The 25,078-nt window shown below is 33.6% G+C and overlaps 1 protein-coding gene across 1 annotated transcript; it reads right to left on the reverse strand.

The window, feature by feature from the left end:
* Positions 1-1,399: 1,399 nt before the first annotated feature.
* LOC139685719 (omega-amidase NIT2) lies at positions 1,400-24,836 on the reverse strand. The gene is made up of 6 exons (XM_071582752.1): positions 24,471-24,836; positions 24,107-24,253; positions 21,827-22,011; positions 20,705-20,873; positions 19,707-19,940; positions 1,400-3,691 (listed from the first exon to the last, which is right to left on the reverse strand). The coding sequence occupies exons 1-6, from the start codon at positions 24,553-24,555 to the stop codon at positions 3,606-3,608; spliced, it is 906 nt and encodes a 301-aa protein (XP_071438853.1). The 5' UTR covers positions 24,556-24,836; the 3' UTR covers positions 1,400-3,605.
* Between the last annotated feature and the right edge of the window lie 242 nt (positions 24,837-25,078).

The raw sequence follows: 25,078 nt of genomic DNA on the forward strand, positions 1-25,078 counted from the left end.
CTATTACTGGACAAAACTACGCTAACCTCCTGGTCTAACTACACCAAAAGATACACGAGAAAAGGCCAGGTTTGGCAAGGAAGAAAATCGTGTTTCATCAAGACAATGTGTGCCCACGCATAATTTCGCTGTCATTGCAAAAACACGTGAACTGGGATTAAAACTGTAGCTACACTCGTCTTATTCGCCTGATTGGGCTTCAACAGATTTCCATCTCTTCCCCAGGCTCAAAATTGTCCTCGGCGATCGCAGGCTCTCTTCAAATAAAGAACTAACACGGGTATCTTTCAGGCCTAAAGGAATCTAATTTTCGAGATGGGATCAAGACATTCGAACATCGCTGGACCAAGTGCATTAGTGTTCACTCTACATTGAAAAAATGTTTCACCGAGGTAAGTCGTTCATTTCTACCCTCCCAGAACTTTTTAAATTATCCTCGAAATGATTAACACTTTCTTATCTTATACTACGATACCGAAAACACATCGAAATGTAGATTATAAGTAGAATGAGCAAATTACCAGGATAACAAATATCCATCAAGCCATCTATGACACAATGGGGCCAGTACACCTTAAACTTCTCTAAATAATATGAAAAAATTAAATTTCATGAAAATATTGAAACGTCATGAAGTTAGAATTCTTGGTTGGGCCAGTACACAATATACTAAATCAATCGAGTAAAATTTCATATTACTAAAATTTAGCATCCTATAACAAACAATGCCAGGCAGGCCATTGTGAGGAAATCAAAAACTATAAAAATTTAACTACATATTTTGTTTGATTTATGCACATATTCGGAGTTTATATAAATTGAGAAAAATAACTTCTTGTTTCAAGCTGCCAATCTAGTACTATTATATTCATCAAAAAATTGCACTAAGTAAATTTTAAGAAATATTACTTTGTCTACAAATTTTAAAAATATCATGATAAGCATTTGAAAAAATGTCTATTCTTCCTAACATAATAGATATGCTGTATTTTTCCAATGCAGGTGCTTCTTGCGATGGAAAGGATGTTGAGCCTTACATTGATCAAATTGACACTGGATGTTTTACCACATATTGTTCCAGTTGGACCAACATAAAAATTACTACCCAAATTGGGTTATCATCAAATATTAATTTAAAATATGAATTGTAATAATATATTCCTAGCAACAAATATTACATCAAGAAAGTTGAAAGCTATAATTTGATTTCTTAACATACTAAAGTTACTTAAAAAACTGTAAAACTAGTGAATTTTAAATTATATTTACAGTCAACATTCGTATAAGTTGGAATAAGTCTTTCAGCACCACTCAAATTTCCAAAACACACTGGATTAAATGATCTTTTCTAAATAATATTCTTCTGGGATTAAGTTTTCAGTGACAGAGATTTACACACTTGTATCAATAAATTTCATTTTCCAACAACAAAAACAATCAACAAAACAAATATTTTTGCATAACATTAACAATTAACAACAAATGAACATTAGCCTCAGATTAAAAGTTACTTCATAGTTAACCCATTTATCAGTTCAGTTCCAAACTTATTTTTCAACACTTAATTGAATGAGGCACTATTAATTGATTAAATCATATACTATCAAACCAGGCCATTAAATATATGATACTTGGTTGAGAATCTTCCTAAGTGTTAATTCTGAAATCACTATCATGCTCACTTTTTCAATGGAATACAATGTTGTAGCTATTGACCAGGTTTCAAAATAAAGCAATGAATAAATATACAAGTATTAATTTCACCAATCAAAATTATATCCAAGTGGCCAGCATGGCTCAATCCCAAAATTTCCTCTTTTCCAGGTTTTGCCACAAAATTCTCTGAATTTGTAAGATTTCTCTGTTTGGCAATGTAACATTTTTTGGCACATCACACCTCCTTTATGCTGCCCATCAAAAATTCAAATGGCCAAGGTAAATTACTGGAATCAAAACTTACTTAAATGCATAATTTGTCCCTGAATTGATACGATTGCTGAACTCTGACATATGAATGTAAACAACAAGATATAAAAAATCAAAGAATACAATTTTTAATTCCAAGTTTTAAGCAATCCTGTGAGTAAAATCATACTACTTTCATGTTCTGGATGGTTGTGATGACAAATGCAGCTATTAAAGACTTATCAATTGAATTAATTGTTAACTGGTGTGAATCTGTGTATTGTACAAACCTACCAGAGGATGAATAAGCACCACAGTCTATAAAACTGAACCTCCCACATGCCTTAAGTTATACAGCTGAAATACAAACAGCTTCTTCACCCTGGATCACTCAAATTTTTTAAAGCAAAATACTGGACAGACATAGTAGGAAAGGAAGAATAACATGAAACATAATGAGGCATTTAGTTAAAAGAGTGACAGGAGAATAAGATAGAAGCCTCTGGGCTTGGATGGTATGGGCATGTGAAGAGAATGGCAGAGGAAAGAATACCCATGGGGAGGAATGAAATGTGTTACCAGACAAATAGCCAAGGGTCAGGTGGATACATGGAGTGTGTCCCAATGGAAGAGAATAGGGAGAAAGTAACGAAGGAGAGGCAGTGATAAGATAAGAAGAGATGGAGAGGATTATGTTCCCAGCAGACCTGGCCAGTGATCGGAAACTGCTGAGGATGATAATCGCATGAAAGAAAATTTACTTAAGAGAGATAATGAAACAGAGGTTTTTGACATTAATAATTTTAACTCCTCATGGCAAATCACTCAGCTAGGTGAAAGAAACTAATCATTATTTAGTGCAGGCAAATATTATTGTTTCGACATTTCACTCTATATTATATGTTTTATATGCCCCTTTATAGGGTTTCCCAACCACTAGCTGCATGCCTCACTGGGAAGTTAAGCGCAAGGTTCAGGAAGGAATGATAAACTAACAAGGGAACAAATCTTTCATGCAATGAAAACTTATGAAAGAGATAAACAGCATTGCTACAGTATTTAAAATAAAATAAAAATTTGTAAAATTCAGATCTATGACAGCAATTAGAATGTTTATGAAATTAATGATAATTATGAAGCACTGCTTCCATTTTAAAACTCAAGTTCCCCTCTCAAAGTCTATATTATAAAGATGCACTCTTTCAATTTCATTTTTTTACTCCCACATAATTTTTTTTAAGCCATGCCTTTCAAATTTCTAACATGTGACCCCATAAAATCTTTTCAAGCAATTAAACAACTACTGCAAGAATTTCAGTGGTGCTATAATTTTTTAAGATAGCATAAGACCATTTCCATTAATAATCATCTATTTTCAAGTATTTAATATCCTCCATAAGAAAATTCATTTAGAATTATATTAGTGATAGCTCATGGAAAGTCCTGGACTTTTCATAGAATTCCTTTTCTCAGTAAGGGCAACCAATTTTTTGGGTGCTAGCCACATGGGATGATGGCTTAGAAACTTTTATATGTGTATATTTGAAGTTGATATACATGCCAGATATTTAGTAAACTTTATATCAAATATAAAAATTATTTTAATTGATCTAAATACCTACTAAATATTTTTTGCAAATTGCACTGGAATTTAATAATTTTTAAGGCAAATTCAGAGCAGCAACACTATTAAGTCGCAACTACTTTTCCACAGTTTCATAGACATCAGTCCGCCTTTGACCAAAAACTGGAATTTGCTGCCGAACTTTGGTAACCAGGCTCATATCTGAAAAACATAATAACAATTTATTTCAGCATCCCACCACATAAAAACTAGGTCTATAAATGATCATAATAAAAATAAATGCCTGTGGAAGGTGACAGTGGAGTGAAAATGTCACCAACCAAAATCCTAACACCACTTTAAGCATGGAAAATGCAACTGCATAAGAGCTTATTTTCAGCAATATTGCCCATGAAATAATAACAATGAAATTAAGGATGAAAATTAGCTGATTGAATTAAAACCAATTTTCAGCACAGGTGACAGCACAGCCTGCTTTTGAATCATATAGTTTTCCATATAGGAAAATGATCTTACTGGAATTCATTAACAAATTACTACCAATAAAAATTTAATTCTGATCAGAAGAATAAACTTGTCAATAGAAAGCACAACAGTCACTCTAGGTTAATTCAACAAATGATCACTACCTCTCCATTATTGATTCTCATGAAATTTGCAATACACATGTATGGTGCCTACATTTTAAATTCCAAACCAGTTTTTATCACAACTGAAAAAATTGTCCCTTCTACACATGCAATTGTGGAGAAAGGATGTCGAAAAATAAATCTTTACAATCCATTTACTTAAGCGTGAACTTAGGTTAATTCCTATAGCCAATAATAAAAAACTTCAGAGGGCTCCAATCACGTTATTTTGGTCAGTCGGTGACCATCAACAGGGAGAGTAAGAGCTTGACAGCAAGAAGAAGTCAGTATATAATATATAGGAATATAGTATAGAAATATATATAGTACGTAGGAATTAACCTAGCTTCACATTCCCAGCAAATACCTCACAGACATTCTTTACTGAAGGCTCCAGCTATTTCGTTGAAAGGCATCCTAAGAAAGCCTAATTAACAAACTTAATTTGGTTAGTTAACGTTGAATTTTATTCTATGTTAAATGTCTTTTCCAATGTTCATATTATAAATAAGAGTTGTTGTACTTTGTAAACTTAAGTAATAAATTGTACCATGAAATCCTTTTGAGTAAAAGTTCAATTTTTTTCCTTTGACACATAAATATATATCAGGCAGAAAAAAAAGGAATGAATATTAGAAATCCTTCAGTAAGAAGAGAAAATCCCTCCAAGTTGACACAATCAGAAAAGTTGTTTTTCTAGACCTATAAAATCCCCACACAGGTCCAATTTTAAAAATTGCAGAGGCATGATTTTTCAAAAAATTACTTCAAATAGAAACAAAATCATCATGGTGTCCAAAGGTGTTTACAAGATACATAGACTTTATTCATGCAAAAAAGTTTAATTCCAATAAGAAGTTGGTCTAAATGATTATATACGTGGCAGAATAATCCCTTCTAGTACGGTGAACTTACAAGAACTAATAGGTAGGAAGCTTTCTTATTGGTACTGAATCACTTCTTGGAATGCGAGAATAAGAACAAGGAGGTCAGAGGAGAAGTGAGGAGGGAAAGGAAGTTGAGGAAAATGTGTTAACAATGGTAAAGACTCTACAGGGATGTGAAAATAAGGAGGATGGAAAACGATCTGAACTAGTCCTCAGCGAAAATGAGTTCTCCATTATTATAACAATAAGACTGAAAACATAAAAATGCATTTAATTGGTAGGTATGCTTAAAATACAGGTCTGAGCTATATTCTACCCTTTTCTATTCCATGAATAGTAAAAGTATGGGTTTTTTTGCCATTAAAAAAATGTATCTGTAGAAAGAAGTTTTAAATGATGGTTTTAATTTCCCACAAACCTAAATACTTCACTTTTCTACCAAATTACAGTTCACTTCTAAGCATTTTCCATAATGCTGCACCCGCTTCTTTAATCCCTCAGCATAGAAGTGCACTGCCTGAGAATTAAACCAATTGGCAACAGAGTTCCCGAGTTCCTCGCCACAAGAGAATTCACCAGGAATAATGGGAAGATTATGAGAGCAATGTAACAGAGGTGAAATCAAACAGTGGTTTTACACCAATAGATGTTAGTACTTGTAATGTACTCCAATTAGTTCGAAGGTTGACTTCACATAGGGCCTAAAATGGTCAATACAAAGTAAACTTTCGAAGCCATTAGATCACATAATCAATTATGACCACTTGCATTTTTCCATTCTAAGAATACTTAAAAATCCTTAGAATATTATTACATAATCAAGGTATAATGTATCATTTCAGAAGCAAGAAATAAGTTGAGTATTTAAATTCAAAGAAAAATCTGCTAAATTATTATGCGAGTGCCGTGAGAGATTTGTCAGAAATGTGGTCCTTTGACCTACAGGATGGAGTTCAATCCTTTCATTAGTCTAAGTTGCAGGCTACTGGACCCCATTTTGCATTATAATTTAGATAAATTTGATATACCAGGAGTTAGTATTAGTGTTCAATTAGACACACTGGAATATAATACAACATACGCTGCCGATTCATTAAAGTATAAATAAAACTTCAGATATCTATCAAACATTAAGAATATTCTGGATTCAAAAACTAAATGGAATTAGTTTGACATATATAATAACACAGAACCAGTGATGTAGGCTGTTGTACAGCCAAAAGGATTATGAGAAAGACAAGTCTTCTCCGTTAAGGAAAAAAATCACAACAGCAATTCTACTAATACAGGGATGCCAATTATTTCCGATCCCAATAATCCCAACTTTTTATGGGTTTTCAGGTGAAACTCATGCTTTCCGTACCTTTTCTAAAAATGAACTCAAATGCACCATGCTTCATAGTATTATTGCCATAAATAAACTACAAGTGTACTATATACTTTTACCAGTACATGGCAAAAACTTAAAAGTTAATTTAAACAAATTTATTAAAAAGATTTTAATAAATATTTATTATATAGGTCCTGCAAGAAAGAACCAAGGTACATCCTATTCCATTTAAAGAATGAACAATAATTCTTACTACTAATGGTAATTTGATTTGTTTTACCAGCAAATAAGGTAATTTACCCTGGCGACTACTATTTACAGGACCAGTGAGAAAATTATAATCCCCATGCCAAAGGTGAGCCATGAAACTTTCAGCAGACAGCACATTTCTTTTACAATAACAAACCTTAAACAAGTTTTTATATTTGTTATGCGAAAACAATGAGCAAAACACAATTCCAATCACAAAATTTCAATACAAATATAACAATCTTATTCACAACAATAAGATGCCACTGTTAAATACATTCACTTAACTCCTGATTGCACATGTATTTGTCATAATTTGTGATTTGCATAATAACATATATTTCTGAGGAAAACGCAGAATATATAACTCAATCCAAGTTGCGCGAATATTTATGTTATAATTGTCAAATCAATTTGGGCAAATACAAACACTAGCACACCATGGCCTATGCAACTATTTTCCACATTTGGGACAATAAAATGAAACAGGAAAAGCTATCAGGGTGCAGGCGCATTAAAAATCCATAGAGAATATTGGAAAAGCATGGTAAACCAATCATAGGATTGAAATACTGATGAGGAAGGAAATTGAGCAACAATGAGAGCATCATATAATTATTGAACCAATACACATTATGGACAATGTTTTTGGGTTGCCATTCCAAACTTTCCCGACAAATCTACCATCTTTTACCAGAATTTTTTTTCTTAAGTTTGGAGTTCAATTAGGTATTTCTTGTGCAATTGCCTCAACACTTCATTGGCCACTGGCATAACTAAATTTGCTCCTATATAGTCTCACTTTTACCTAGGGGCCTGTGTGCATGATGACCTACAGAAAACATCAACTTATCTCAAACTAAAAGAAACATCACTCGTATTGGGAATCCAAAATTCCTCTAACATACACCTGATTAGTACACCAACTTTCTGATTTTTTTGAAAAATTTTGCCACTTTACACCAGAACTTTTGAAGTAACATCGATTCCAGACTTTCCCCAGATTTCCTAATTATGCGGCCAATGCGTTACATAACTCACTAGGGATCAATATCTTTATTGGTGAGGATAAATCCATGGCGCACACACACACAGCAATGAGGATGCCTATATTTTTTATAAAGATATTAATTACCGATTTTGAAAATTAATCTTTATTAGATTATACAGGAGTCTTTGATTTTAGTTTTCCCTTACTTTGACCCTAATGCGTGCATTATATAATTCAAATACTCCTCTCAAAATATCTGATCTTTGTGTTTGCTTCCCTATCTGCCTAACCCCAAGTTTGAACAAATAATTATATTTGATACTACTACTTGCCTCAGTGACTAACACTCATCGACCAACATGGAAACACTCTCCATTTTATTACTCATTGAGAGAGACTTATTCTGACTGCACCATTAGAGAGTCATTCAAAACAGGTAGTAACATTTTAATCTTCCCTGTTTGTATATATTCCATACTATAATCTTTGTGCAGCAAAACAAAGCCATGTTCACTCGAAAAATCAATGCTCATGTACATAGGTATAACACAAGAGGTTGAAAAGACTTAAAGATATCTGCCCACAACTCATCCATGTTTTCTAAGAACCCTGGATATACAGGTGTTAAGCTCTTGAAAGCACAATCAAGAAAATTAAGGGGAATAGATTTTTTTATTTAAGTCTAAAACTAGATCAATTCCTTTGTGATCATCAATTCTATACAGTTGATGAATTCGTGTCCCCTTTCTCTAGATAAATGATTTTCTTCACAAATAACTCCACAAAAATACTCTTGTTAGTGCTCCTGACTCCTGTTTTTTTGTTTTTACTCAGTACACTTGCTTCTTTTTTATTTTGAGATATATGCTCACTCTGAAATATCCACTTTGTGATGCCTGCAAAGAATACGAGCAGACGTGACGTGTTCCATACTTGTTACAAACATGTCTCATAGGAACCAACAAACATTATTATTATTCCATAGAATCCTACTTAAATTTTAAAGGAACAGAGATGTAGTTTAACCAAGGCTCATTTGTTAGAAAAAGGCTACAGAAATCCTTCAAGTCAGTTGTTTTCACACAGCACCTTTTTTTTGATCCTGCTAACCTGCTCCAATCCATGAAAAAACCTCCATACATACGATTTCAATTTTAACAAGAAAATTGTTATGTGGAACCATTTCAGAGAACTGAACAGTGTAAAAAAACATTCAAAGTTTAAATCATTCCCATTTTAAAGACCATTTGAGTAAATGAGGGTGATTTTTGTCACTCAAGTTTTTATCAAATCTGTTATTCTTGAATTATTTGTCCTTTTGGCACAGTGTACTTCAGATAACAGTGATACCGCAACAGCTGAATTGCGTGAACTCATAGATGGGGTCTATAATAGAGTAAAGATGCCATAACTTAATCAACCAAAGCCGCAGTTTGCCCTGCCAGAGAATAGTCCACATCTAGCTCACTAAGTAGCCAAAAAGCTTAGGAGAAGTTTCTTTGTGAAATGCAAAAGACAGCCTGCTAGCCTAACTGGATGGCTAATAACCATGAATGCTTTCATAAGACTTTATTTATATGCAAAAAACAGTCTGGAATCTTACATTTGCATAATAGAACTTTAAACCAGGATACTCTAGAAAATGTTTCCTGTTATTAGGCAAAAACATGGTTGTATTACAACCTAAATTATAATTACTCTGATAGGGGCTTCAAGCACATTCTCATTTCCTCCATTCCAGAGTTGTCTAATATGCAATTACTTTTATTTGTGCAATGGATATGAAAATCAGTTCTGCTCTATGCAGATTATTTCCTTAAGAAACCAAGAAAGCTGAGAGATTTTCTAAATTTGGATTCCTCATGGCAGGAAATTATAAGTGAGGACATTTCTTACACTGATGAAAAGATGCAATTGCCAATGAGGCGAACATTCTTCATCACATTGCCATAATGATGTACAAAAGTTTTTAAAGGATCACAACAGTAACAAGTGCAAAGAATATATACAGAACACTGATAATGCCTTCATACCAGAATATCTCATACTGGCATTGCTAAATAAAGTAATGATTTGAGAGGCGACATTAAAAATCTTTTCCAAAGGAGAAGGTATTCAAGGTATATGAATATTGGGAAAGATTTTTTCCCAGGGGCTTCTTCAATACAGATGGCTCAACGAAGCATAGTGAGGATGTTACGAGGACTAATTAGGTGCCAGGCAAGTTTTATAAATATTACCTTGCCATGTGAGGAGAACCAGGAAAAACTAGTCCCCATAGATGTTCTCAACAGAAACACTTTGATAGGTAGGCTTTTGAACAAGCAGAGAGAACAACACAATATAGGAAAAGGCATGGTTCCATCAAAATTAAAAAAGTAATACTGGATCAATAGTATCAACACATTTACAGTTAACAAAATTTTGAACTATGGAGTAGATCTTCCTTAGAGCAATTTAATAGAGTATTTCTACAGAATACTATCCAATGATGTTCCTTGCTTTCAAGCATACATTCGATTGAAATCCAGTATCATGTATCCATGTTCTTTCAATTTTTTTAACAACACTATGCATTATGTAAATCCCTGTGGTGGCTAAATGATCACTGTATAATAGTAAGTTGTCACTTTAGAAAAAGAATATTTTCTTAAACTATACAATGAAAACCATAAGGACCAAGGTTGCCAGCTGCTGAGCTGTAAACGTTAAGTATGGCACATACCTTCATGTTTACTCTATATATTTAAACAACTGCCTTACATGTATTTAATATTAGCTCACTTTAATGCCAGTCATTAGTGAAGTAAATCTTGGAAATGACAAATCTGCTTGATTAATGTATGGAAGACATCTTATGTACATCATCAAGAGGAAATATATGTAACTACATTATGCAAAGCTTAGTTTTGTGTTCTGAAATTGTACCGAAAATTGGTTATTTTACTTTCCATCTATGCGATGTTTTTTCAATGGATTGAAAAAGGTAATTAATATTATTAATTAATTCAAGGCTTGGAGATACACATATACTTAGTATCATTTCTAACTACATATAACATAAAATGAAACATATTCAGTAAGCTAGTTCATTGTTGACAAGCATACTAAAGTATTATTATTTTTTCAAACATTTCCTTGTGGTACATGATATTTGAGAGGAGCAATGGTATGGTAATGCATTCAGTTTATAAATACTGGTCAAGAGTTGTAGAACACATCTCAAAGGCTCATACTTCATATTATATAAATGATGGCCATGCATTCACCACAATTTCATATTAAATTTTTCACTATAGAACATTTCTCTGATATAAACTGTGTGTGAAAATTTTGATGACCCATGAAACAAGATATGGAAAAGATGAGTTATCAGATAATAATATTAACAGGGTAATAAACAGGATTCTGTTTCATTTAAAAATATTGTAAAGAATGCAGAAATCTTAGTATCATTTAGAATATTTGATGTTTCAACTGCTTTAATACACCCAGTGGTATGCATCAAATGATAAATACAATCGACCTATTTGGTTTCAAATACCCAATTAGCTTTGACTGCTAAAATTGATCATAACAAAAAAGCCCAAGGCACATGTCTCCACGGTTGCCGGAGAAAAAAAGAAACCCATTCTATAGGTACTTATGGAAGTTAACCAGCCCTGGCTAAACCTAAAAAACCTTAACCTTGGGGCTTAAAAACCCCATTTGATGACTCAACTATTAAACTTGGGACGTTCAACATAGAATAGATGCATAGCCATTGATTTGCCATTGTCCACCACATTTATTTAAACCCATCTCCTCAGTGTTGAATGAGAGGGCACTAAACATCACATTAATTCATTCCCCCATCTTCATTTTGATCTGCTGAATGCAGTTCCTTTAATGGGAATGGGACATTCCTTAAAGCAGCATAAATTTCATAATTTTAATAACAGTGCTGAAAAAACTATTGAACCCAATAGAAGGTCATTAATACAACAAGAAAACGATGTGCCAGGACTTCAAAGTTTCATTAGAATTTTCACCAGTAAATTGATAAGTTTGGCTACTTCTATGAAATTATAAACTTTAATAAGAAACATTCCCCTGTCTGCTTCATTATCTAAAATTATATTGGTACTATTGAAAATATTATTAACTAAAAAATTATATTGGTATTACTTATTTTGACTACATTATAACACTAAACAATGGATAACAAAGTACCACAATGTTGAAATTCTAAATATAGTTTTCTAAATTAATATCATGGGAATATGATAGTCCAGGGGATAAGAAAATGGATAACTGACTGGAGGGTCCAGGTTCAATTCCGAGTGAGTTCTTTGGACACCTAAGTTGTGCAGTATTTTGGGCACCAGGTTTTCCTGGTAAACCACAGGCAATACCGAAAGAAACTCCTCCCCCCCAAGCTGATGGATGAATTTTTACATGTCATATAGGACTTAGCATCAGGTGAACTCTTCCGCCTCCTATGAAACCAACTGGGATTTATTACTGTGGTTATAAATTAATAAGACTTTAAGACAGAAATTATAATGCAGCTTGTTTTTAATGATAACTTAAAAACTTGGGAATAAAACCTGAAACCCTCATATCCCTATCATCCCCAATAAAGGCCCATGCTGTACAAACATACTTTACCATAGCATATATAACTGAGGAGGCCAACCATTATGCATTTCAGTGGTATAAAAATGATTCAGCAGAATACACTACGACATATAAGAGGCTTCAAAAATTATCCATCAAGAAAGTGGTCTGCTGTTACATGTACCAAAAATTTCATTTGTACAAATTACTCAGACAGACCTTGCACAAAAATTGGTAATCCATTACATTCCAAGCATACCACAGGGTTACCAATTTCACACAAATAAGAGATTTACAATCAATGCACTTAACATTGCAACTGCTACAAACAGGATTATTTAAACCCTTAGAAAAATGAAAACAAAATTGTACCAGGATATTAAAAAAGCTGCTTTCATTCCTCAAGGGTTAGCATTATGCAATTAAATAAGAACAGGTGATAATTTTTTTAGTGATTTATGCATCATTCTCCTCTTTATATGAATATTTTACACTAAAAATATCAAGTGACACAATATTACGAGGGTCATCCGGAAAGTAGTACCCGTTCGTGCCGCATGAAGTGCTGACGACGCGAGTAGCCGCTGGACGAGGTCAGATAGCTTCAGTGGCTTGTCTGCCTTCTCTGAGCCAAGTTGCGTGACGCTAGCATTGCCTGTGTTGTTTCTGTGATTGTTTACAATGTTTAAAAAAATTGAGAACGCCGCCAGTTGTGAAGTGAGGGCAGTGATTAAATTCCTCAATGCAAGAAACGTTCGCCCATGTGATATTCATCGCCAATTAAAGGAGGTGTATGGAGACAATGTAATGGACGAGTCGTCTGTTCGGCGGTGGTGTCGCAACTTCAACATGGGGAGGGGGAACACACACGACGATGAGCGTTCGGGGAGACCGTCTGTCATTACAGACCAACTGGTGAGCTCAGTTGACGAATTCGTGAGGAACGATCGGCGCGTCACAATTGATGACATCTGTGAGCATTTTCCCAATGTTTCTCGAACAATTGTTCATGAAATTGTTAAACACCATCTGCATTATGCAAAAATTTGTGCAAGATGGGTCCCTCGCGTATCTCAATGAGCTGGCGGCGAAGGACTATGCAGCAGGAATACAGAAACTTGTCACACGTTATGACAAATGCCTTAATTTGCTTGGAGATTATGTTGAGAAGTAGTTTAAAGTATCCTCTTTCAAATAAAATTTTTTATGTTTGTTAATATTTACTTTTGTGTCTTTATTTCACGAACGGGTACTACTTTCCGGATGACCCTCGTAGCATATAAGAGAGATGCATTAACATTACCTGGTGTGAGCCAGCATGTAACAAATGCCGAGGGTTCTATAATGAACAGAAGAAATTAAGAGATGCATTTACAAGAACCTCACTACATAAAAGAATGTAATTGAAGGGTCAAAAAAATTAACAAACCCAGCAATACTTCCTCCAATTCAATATAGACCCAAAGTCATATTTAAGACAAAGCAAATAATTGCATAGTGATAAAACCACCGGAGCCAGGTAGGAAATATAAATGAGTAAAGCTAGAAGTTGGCTAAAAGGTTAGTATATTACTTCCAAGAGATTAATGTGTGGAAGGAGTTCAAAATGAACATCCCCTTTGTACCAACCAAACACTATGAACAATTTATTAGTAATGAGTATGATTCATATTAGCTAGAGAATCATCAACTAGGCATATTAACAATGTTTATCAACTCAATTCTTTTTAAAAATTTACCATTTACACATAACCTAGAGGGTAGCTGTATTTCAAAACAGTGAGAACCCTGTTCAAGACTATATCTGTGCAGAATGTGAAGTAATTATGCTTCGCTAAATCAGGATTTCCACAGTTGCAGATTTAAGAAATTTCTAGGTTTTCTAGAAAAATTCATTTTTCTTGTGAACATTTCAGTCAAGGCAACATATCAAAGAAAAATTAACAGTTTTAATATTATTTAAACATTAACTAGTAGATTACTAGTAACAAGATGCCAGACTTGGAGCTCATAAATTTTGCAGATTTATGTCATTGTGAAAGATTGTGTCACTTCCAATCACATCTGTTTATCAAGTTAACTAAGGATGAATGAAAATGTATCCCTCCTGTTTCCAATGAAAATAGTAGAAGATCAAGACTTCAGTAATGATAGAGCTTGCAACTATCTTACTCATTAACTCTGCTTAATACGAGTGCACAGTATCAGCCATCCATATAAATAACCTAATGGTCCTTGGTTATATGTGATTGCAGAAGGGGCTTACTTGTGGCTTGGACCACCAGCCAAATCAGTCTTTAGCTATTGGCTGGGTAAGCGTGGCTAGTATTTTTTTATTTATTTACAAAGTGTGTAAAATGAAATCACTAGAACCTCTATTGCAAATTGTAGATGCTAGAGAAAAATATCCCAGCCTGTAAAAATGCATGATTATAATTAGAATTTTTGCCATTTCAATAAAAGAGATTTTTTTGGGATATTAGTCCCAAAAATCTAAGAATTTCAATGTAAAACACAAATAAAAACTCAAAATTCATATAATTAACTTTATTACAGTTTTTTACTGCTATTTATGAAAAGAATAAAATACACAAAACTCAACTCTAAGTTCTTTTGCCATAGTTCTAAAATATCCATTAAAATGATACAGGATGAGAATAGGAAGTACTGACCTAGAGTGAGAAGAATTAGTCAACAAATACATCCTATTTGCCAGGTTTGGCTGATAGTGTGTAGAGAATGAGTTGATTAATATCACTGAGGAAAATTAATACTCATCTACATCAAAAATATTACATTATAAAAGATACTGGGTTGTTTATGGGGTGCAATTATGGTCACAGATTCCAGGAAAAAAACTAGAAAGTTTCCATGATGTTTCTACTCCACCTCCACTCCAAGGCAACAACCAACAAATCTACCACTAACAAAATTCTCTGATTAGTGCTTCGATGACTTAAGCACTGGTATAGAGGAAAAATAAATTTCATTCACCAGGAACATTAAAACCTTCATTTAAGTTCAACATCAATGTCCTAAGTCAATAATTGTTCTTATCTTCACAATAATTTCAGTTCTTACTTTTATAAAATTCCTCCATCCATGTTACATTGGCCTTTCAACTATCCCGGCTAATTATATTCATGGATAGCTATGTAACAAAAGATAACCCAAACATTTACTACTTTGTTCCAAAATGCATCTAAACATAATAAAAATTAGCAATTTATTGGTCTTTAGACACATACCATATTAATATAGGCTTCTTAATTAATAAATAATGCTTTTTCTTCATCATGACGTGGATATCAGCAGCATTCAAGTCATTAAATTCACAGCTTAACAATACGGACCTGTGAATCACTAATTCACCTTGGAATCCAATCTCATATTCAACCAGCAGTCTTAATTTGCATCTGAACTGAACTTAAAAAGCTATAATAATAATTTTATTGGATACTGAAACATTTCAAATTCTATGATTCTGGTCATGATATACAGAGGAAAGTTTTTCAAGCATATATAAATGCTAGCTTTCCCTTACATCAACTGGTTTAGTAACAAAGCCTCTTGTAGGTTATAAAACAAACAATATAATCTAATAACTCAACTAACTTTTAAAACTTACTAGAGGTTCATTTTGTGCATAAGCAGGCATTATCTAATGTTTACTTGTTCCGTTGCATTATTTTCCTGAACTCATTGAAGGGTAGGTCTCATTTCCAATGCAATATGCAATGACTCTTCCTCATAATTGTGGATGTCATTCCTCCTACTGCAACATTCTTTGTCTTTCTGTAGAGCAATACTTCAAGAATGCAAAAAATGCATTACAGTTGTTATTTGTTCTCTAATGAATAGGGTTTCCATTAGTTGTCAGATTTGGCAACAGCTAAATATGTAGAACTTATTTCAGCAACTGCAGAAGAGTTCACATATTATAACCATTACCCCACATATGAATACTATAGAGAAAACTGCTCTGGAAAAAGTAAAATACATTGATCACAGCAGTATATCTTTTAGTAATCTCGCCTTGAACTTTCTAAAAAGGAATATGGTTTAAAATAGCAAGATACAAACCACAGATATATGTACATTCCACATCAGTTTGGAATCGATATGGAAATTGAAGTTTAACAGACTCAAGATTGAGTTTCCATGCATTATAAAAGCATTTTCTGAAAATAAAAAAAACTCCTGGAGTGCTTTCATTGATTGAGCTTTCAGGAAATCAACCTTCTTGCTCAAATTAAGCCAAGTAGCATCAACAGCATATACTGAGAGATTTAACCATTAAAATTTTTATCGATATCATTCTTCATAATTAGAAAGAGTGACGGGGATCGAGATAGTGCGGGGGCTAACGTACTGGCTTCCCACCCAGAGGGCCCGGGTTCAAATCCCGGCGGTGTTGAATATTTTCAGAGGTATCTCGATCCCTACTTGAGGTGCTTTGTGGAGGGCACTTTGAGTGAGTACGCCGTCCGTCGGATGGGACGTTAAGCCGCGGACCTCAAAAAAAATCGGTCGCCTCCCCTCAAAACTACTACTACTAGAAAGAGTGAACTCGATCCTTGGGAGTTCTCACTGATAACAAATGCTATTTGTCTGTAATCACAAAGATATGATTTCAACACATTGGGGTTAATTAGTTTTCATACCATAATATTCCCATTTAGCAATCAAAGTCGCGCAGCCAACACAATCAAATGCCTTGCTCACACTGCATTATATCAATGCCATATCCTCCTATACAAACAGTTTTTAAAATTAGATTGATTTAGAGGTCCTCAATTTACTTGGAAATTTGCATGGAAAGAGGCAGAAGTTAAAACACACATAGTCACAGGGCCAGCAATACACACTGTGGTGGCTTTCATCAGGTTATTTGGCAAATCAAAAAGTTTGAAAAATTGTTCAACAGAAGTTTAGTTATTTTTATTATTCATTGAAATAACATCCATAGTAATCTCAACTGACACTTGAAAAAGCTAGCGTGTATACTACCAACCGAAACAAACAATATTCAGCAAAAGAAAACAATATTAGAATTAACTTAATCTGAGAAGAGAATGTTAAGAAATGACTTTATGGATTTCACTTTGGGTAGCAATCTACATAAAATAGGTACCCATTTATTAATGAAGAATACAAATTTTCTGGAAATTTTCTAAAAGCCTTTGATTTAACATTACCTATCCTTAATAAAAATAACTGTAAGATACACAATTTTTTATTAGTATGGAAAATAAAAAGTTATATCTTATTATGAATACACCTTTTCCATTAAGCCACATCTGATGCTTTTAGAATACCTCTCCTTTTTTAGTGCATATTAAATGAATAAATCAAACCATTTGAGTGCAAATTGAAGTTTTTGCCTTAAGTCTGGAAATACTGAAATATGTCAGCATTTGCTCCCAACTAACCAACTTTTCCTTTCTGCCATGTTTCATCATTAAAACCAGGACTATTTCAAAGCAGTGAAATCTGCTAAATTTATCTTTTGGATATTGATTATCTGCGTTAATTGAATGCAGGAATGAGTTTTTTAAAATTTCATTGATCTCAAGATGAAGATCTACCATTTTTCTGTAATATATGAGGTATATAATGATGACTGCAGCTCATTACCCCCATTGGCATGAGCAAAAATAGGCAGAATACCAACATTAACTTGCAACCATTAGTAATAAATAACAATGGCCAAGTGCATAGGGCGATGACCTTCAAAGTCAGAAACAGTGTATTCAAGTCTCAATGCCATCAATTACTATTTTTAGCTTAAACTCGACGCAAATTAGTATGACGAGTTAATTTTCCATTGTTAATGGTGGTAATTATTTTATCTGGACAGGATTTCTACAGAACTAATATCAAGTATTACCAACCACTGAAATTTCTGAAAATTGTTTATGGCATCTTACAAAGGTAAAAAATGGGCAATACAAAACATTCCTCTTGTATTGATGAGTTGATGTTGAAAAGTATAATGGAGGGTCTCATTCAAACAGAAAGGAGAATGGTCTTAACATTAAAATACCAAAAAAAGGTCATGTTCGATTTCCAGGTAACAGATCACATTTGGTTTAATTTGAATTTTGAAGGAATCACAAGAAGAGATCACCAAAGCTGAGAGAGGGCAGCACACTTGAATAATGCAGATGGAAAAACTATTCACTGTTACAAACTGCAGTAAATACAGGTAACTTAATGCTACTGCATTTAAACATTAAGTGCTTCTGGCAAAAAATAGGCCTTCTGGAAATGTTTCTTGATATTAAGAATCCTGATATTTTATGTAAACAAACTCAAACCTCAAACCAATGACAGACAATTTATAATCTTATACCAAAATAGACAATGCATTGGAAAAAATTTGTTGATCTCGAGTTGCTTTTGAATCTTGATTATTTTAACAGAGATGATTTATGAAACCAAGCACTTGCTCAATATTCATTTAACTGTAATTGCATTACTCCAAGGATAAAATCAGCCGGCATTTTCTGTCACTTCAATTTCAAAAATAGTATTGCTCCATTGGGATAATTGTATACTTTGAGCAGGAGTCTACTTTGAAGGGGTCTACTTGACCCCTTCTAGGGGTCAAGTAGACCCCTTCAAAGGGAAGAGTCTACTTGACCAATAATTTGTTAGTGACTTATTTTTTGTCATAAAAAAGTTCAAGAACATTTTGAGCAGACCTCATATTAGATTTTCTACATTGTTCGGTTAAGTCTTTACTTTTTTTACTTTTTTGCTAGTAACCAATGACCAAAATGAACTACTGAACTTGTTTCTATTACATGAGCAACTCTGAAATTACTGCGTCCAGAAAAAATAAGTAAACAAATTTGAACCAAGGTATAATATTTCTCTGTCATTGTCAGCAAACCATGTGAAGGCAGAATTTGAAATTAAGAAAACAATATAAAATCATAAAAAAGTAAAGCAAGACAATAGACCATAGAGCAGTTTGGTGTAGCAATGAGCCCCGAGTGATGGTAGCTTGAACACAAGACCTGTGGGTTCTGGACACTTGTGTCAGAAATCAATACATATTCATAAGCTGTTCTTGATAAGATGAAATGGCTTTTAACCTTTTGCTCATTGGTGGAGTACCAAAATGGTGACAAGGGTCATGGCAACCAGGAGCAGAGTAATGCCATGGTTCTCCTGCCGTATGAACCTGACTGATGGTGATTTATTGCACACAAGATTGGCACACACTTGCGATGCCAAAAGAGGCTAGGGAGAAGGCCTTATGAATTGATATGTCCCCCATGCCACATCTTCGCATTCTCCCCAGTCCTATACATACAATATATCCCAGCACACATAGGGCATATGCTCTGAAGCCAAAAATATCAAAACCCAGGTATTTTCATGCACAAAATTGGTAAGCCAAATAGAAGTGGCCAAAAAAGCAAGCAAATTTTTAGGTGTCTCAAAGTTACTGTCTGTGGTGTACCACATTACCATTTTTCCATGCATTTCAAGCAATTCCTGCAACAATTAAAATGCTTACCCAAGTCAACACAAAGAACAGCTTCATCATGCTGAGCTTTAGTCACGACTTTCCCCAATGGATCGACAATGGAAGAATGCCCCCAAGCCTGATAACTAGCATTTGGGCAGTACGCTCCAGATACTCCAGCAACATATACTTGATTGTCAACAGCACGGCCACGAAGCAGTAACTCCCAATGAAGAGGACCAGTTGTCCAGTTGAATGCACCAGGATACAAGAGCACATGACAGCCTGTGACATTAAGAAAAAGAAATACATTACAAAACAGAAATACAGAGCATTAAAATTTGAAAACTTTTTGAAAAAGCTCATACAGGGGAATGTGCACAGAAACAAAAAAATAGGGGATTTAATTAACTAATTTTAAAATGTTTATGCATAAATTATACAACACACAACAGCAATTCTAAACAGCTAGCCAACAAATGAGACTTGTAAATAGAAATTGTGATATTCAGAACAAAAATTTATAATAACAAGATATCCATCCAGCATTGAATATAAATGGAAATGAGCATGCACAAAAGTTAAAAATTTTTAAATTATATTGAGTGCATATGTGCTTCCATGTACAGCTCATCTAGGTGCAATACTGGAAAGGGAAAGAAAAAGCAAATTAATAAATTCCATTTTGCACCAATACTAAATTATATACTCCAACCCAAAATCCAGGATTCAATTGTAAAATATGAAGAGGATGGGATCCATAATACTCCATGAAGAGGACGGGATCCAACAAGCAGAAATTCAGAATGAAAAATTATACAGCAAAATATTAGAAACAGGAGGGCTAGTCTTGATTTAGCGCAGCAAATAATAATGATTACTTAAATTAGAATTCCCTCTTCTATAATTATTGCACATTACACATGCACCAGAAATCCAACCAATTTTAATATTTATTTATGTTTCTAATTTCATGATTCCATAAATATAAATTATCAACTACGCACCTGTGTATCTCATATAAAACTTCATTTTATTCAATCAGTCACCTTTATTGCGGTATAAACGTGCTAATTCTTCAAATCGAAGATCATAGCATATACCAATGCCAAATTTCCAGTTGTGAGCAGCAAAAGTTGTGATCGTATTCCCAGCTTTCAGAATACTTGACTCTTGAAACTGAATGCCATCTGGTATATTGATATCAAATAAATGAATCTGTAAAAAAAACAAATATTAATCCTCATTTTTACAAAAATTAAAACATACTACACAAAAATGTGCAACCTGATGGAAAAGGAATGTGAATCAACAATCATTTCCAACAAACTGAAATGAATAATCCAAAATTTTTTTTTAGCACATGCATCATCACATTACAATTTTTACAGCGAAATTAGTAAACCTCCATTGAGGCTTTTTTTTGCATATCCTTATACATCTCTCCCATCATTATATTCATATCTTGTTTCAACTTTCATTAGCTAAAATATATTCATCATAGTCCAGATACTTAAGTAATGGAATTCTTGTCCAACCAACACATTCACCCAAATTCTATTGTGCATGGATATGGAAAAAGAATAACCGTTTTAGCCTGGTGTCTGCTGATGCCAATGGGTGCAAATTGTTAGACCATCATATTTCGTGATGGATATGGCAGAAATATAGCATTCTGATGCCTCAGCTGACCTCAAACATAAACCTTCAACGCAACTTTTTTTAAGTTCTTGCAAAAATATAATTGCACTCTATACAAGCATCATACTTGTCAGATGTACATATCTTACAAAATTTGTAAGATTTGTTCCACTAAAACTTGAAAATTATCATTTTTATACATTTTACATTCAAAAGATGAAAAACAAGCTGGGTTGTCTAATCTAATTCAAATAACCTTTGAGTACAGATCATTAATACAAATCTATAGGAGCAATAAAATTTAGAGGGAATAATAACCTGCATCTCACCAGCACTTGTATTTAGAAAAATGATGGCATTCTCTTTAACTGAAAATTCATATATTATCAATGAGATAAACAAATTGGTCATATATTGTTCCCTCAGAAGATAGAGTGAGAATACTTCATGAAAAAAATATTAAAAGACTTAGGGAGAAAGAGGAAATTCTTTCTCCTTAAGATATCGACTGCATTCCCTAAAAAACTCACTTTCCTGTGCCGACAGATAAGTTCACCCTCAGGATTCCATACAGTTGATGTGTTGTATAAATGCTGGCCATCTCTTTCCGGGATTGATCCACCAACTAAGTGAATTTTGTTTTTAGAGGACATCTCTTTCAAGAAATGGCATGTCTCTCCATTGGGAATTTCTTCAGCATACTTCGAAAAATAATCTGAAGAAATGTGAATAAGAATAATTATATTGATAAAATAAAAATCAATTATGCAAGTTACTTCATCCTAGAGTCGGATGTAAAATCTTCTCAGCAAAAGATGCTATAAACCAATCTAATAACCAAATAAAATTATATGCTCTCTGAAGTAGAATTGACACCAAATATAAGTACACATTTAGTTCTTGAAAAAGTAACCACATAAACATAAAAATATTAGAATTTATCATAATATACAATTGGTACTAGTCTTCAGCGTAGGGCAAGAGTTCCCTACAAAACTCCTGCAGTCAAAGCATACTGTCAAATATGCAAATTTTATAAATTTTAATAATCAACCATTACAGCATACATCATCTATAATATTAATTGAATAATGTGCATTAAATATTTTTAGTTACCAGCATGTTTTAGAAGGTAGAATACAACATTTCTTTACTCCCTGAGACAATACAATTTATTAATAAAGAGAATGCCAAATCAAAAGACAACGCAAGCATTCACTGAAATTACATGACCTTATGCTTTTTGAAACAGGTAACTAAATAAGACAATATAAACATATATTAACAAACAACTGTGTTCAACTAAATCTAGGTTGAAAAAATGTTACACAGGAGAGCATCCTTAAACTTTTATTTGAAGGATTACCATGCTTTTTAAAGCATTTATTTCATCATTAATTAGGAATATAGAGATCAACCTATCAATTCTAGGAGGAAAAGTTCTGATAAAGGAACACAAGGGTCACTGGATTACTCATAGGAGTGGCTGTGAAAATGTAATTTACCATTATCAGAAAGATGAACTTCAGAATGGTGCATAAGTAGCGGCATGTTTCATATTATTCATCTAGCAGAATGGAAGGGGGCGTCATTAGGCTTTTTCTATAATTGAATTGAGTGCTTTGTTTTTCACCCAAAATACAAGGAGGGGCTTAACACGTGTGAGGGAAAGACCTCTTTATGCATAATAGTATGCTTTTGACAACTTCATCAGATATTTTGTGGTATCAAGACACACCAGAATGCCTTTAATTTAGTAATCCTAAACTTAAGACATTCTCTAGTTTATGCATTGATAAGCGTGACCAAGGAAATACACGGTTCAATAGTGAATCCTCAAAAATTGGCATGCTATAACCAAGGATTTCCCATTTGGCGAATAGCTAATGATTCTGTAATTTTGTTTATTTATCTAAAAATAAATTCATTTAATAATGAGCAGCACAATTCAAGGAAGTCACCAATTGAAAAGAAATACGTAAAAGTATTCCATTCCTGCAAACATGAAATAAATGAATACACAAAGAATTTTCTGAAAACAGATTGTCAAATTAATAATGTTCTTAATAGATGTAAACAGTTGTTTGGTGAATTGTTAGTTATGGTAATTCCCACCATAGGTAATTGTATCTGGCTTGACTACATATATCCCTATAACTGAGGCTCAGCAAAATTTGGCCATTTAACTTGCTAACTTTGGTCATTTAACTTGCTGTTTTGCCGTTTAACTTGTTAAAACTAAGATGGAAGCAATATTAGTAAGTGGCAAAAGAATTCAATCAAGAAAACTTGCTGAAGTCACCATGCTCTTCCGATACTATTGAATATAAATCCTAATTATCAGCTCTCGTCTAAGACTAGAGTAGATACTGTGAAACCCTATTTTTAAGTCACCATGAAAATGGAGAAAATTGAGCAATGTAATTATTATGATCTTTTGATAGAACATTGTCAATTAAAAAACTAAAGATGCCGCAGGATAAGTATTAATATAATAACAATTCCTAAGGAGCATATTACCCCAAAAAATAGAATTAAAAGAAGTGCGAAATAACTCCAATGTTGCAACCGCCTCTAAGCAACCATTCCTTTTACAATCATGAGATACATTTTAGAAATGGCACAAAAATATCACCCAATGATGAAATATAAATTACATGCAGCCATGGAAGTCACTCAAAACAAAACAAGTTTACTTATGTAAGCAACCTAGTAGTGCCTAAGTACACGTTTGTGCCACTAGAAGAATTTAACACAGGAATTTTTATCTTAGTACCTTTCACTACCAGATAAATTGGGAACATTTTTACCTGTGCCGTATGGAGAATTGAAGCACTCGGGTAGCACAATAATATCACATTTTTTCTTAACGAGTTCGTCAATTTTCTCCCTTGCAACTTTTAAGTTTTCCTTCTTGTCATCTTTGGCACCCGACTGGACAACTCCTAAACGCAGTGCTGTGAAGACGCGGACAACATTTATGAATCTGTATCATTAAACATTCCGGCTAATGACACAACATAAATCGAAGCAATTAGCCGAGAATTAAGTGTCATCAGAATGTGATCACGAATCAAACTGGATGATAGCTTACGGCATTTTCTACCACAGCATACACGCTTATTACACAAACACGCACTAATACAATAACAGAAAGTTCACCGGCATACTCACTAGGTTTATCCATCCCGGCAAAATTACTAAATGATGATCTCGCAGACGTGAAAGCAAAACTTCTAATTATGACACTTAAAAACATCTGATAACGAACTATCAAGCAATACCGTCCTAATTGAATCCCAAATATTCAATAAAATGTTGTACCGAACTGTTATTCTTTTACTCTCGCTTATTATATAGGAAACTATAAGAACATGATGGATAGGTCACACTAAATAAATTCGGGAAATGTGTGAGCATTAAGCGCAAAACGAAATCACAACGCAAATATAAATTTTCTTAGTTTCCTCTTGAAGGAATGATAAGTAAAACCCAACACACTGTGATTTCTGACAAACTGCTAATAGAACGTAATTATTTGAGCCCAATTAACAATTACTGTTAAAAAAAATGAAGGTAAAACTGCGCAACTAGTGGATTTAAACCCAAAAAGCGGCAAGATGTTTTGAAATCTAACTTAGGGCAGCAGCCACAAGACTGCGCCTAAGTCTCATCTCGAATAACGTTACATTAACTGTATGATCAAGTTAGTCTGTAGCGCCATATTTCGTCTTTCTGTGCGTTGCTCCCATTAATGGAAACATTGTTTTACTCTGAAATTA

The sequence above is a fragment of the Hetaerina americana genome, unplaced genomic scaffold (genome assembly GCF_022747635.1).
Source record: "Hetaerina americana unplaced genomic scaffold, ioHetAmer1.1.p SCAF_12, whole genome shotgun sequence".
Lineage (NCBI taxonomy): Eukaryota > Metazoa > Arthropoda > Insecta > Odonata > Calopterygidae > Hetaerina > Hetaerina americana.

Bases quoted from the DNA above. Each gene is read 5' to 3' on its own strand.
- LOC139685719 (XM_071582752.1), bottom strand. From the start codon at position 24,555: ATGTTTTTAAGTGTCATAATTAGAAGTTTTGCTTTCACGTCTGCGAGA. The intron at 22,012-24,106 runs GTAAAAATGTTC...ACATTTCTTCAG, and splicing joins CAATTCTCCATACGGCACAG to ATTATTTTTCGAAGTATGCT. The intron at 3,692-19,706 runs GTAAGCATTTTA...TATGTTTTTCAG, and splicing joins TGTTCTTTGTGTTGACTTGG to ATATGAGCCTGGTTACCAAA.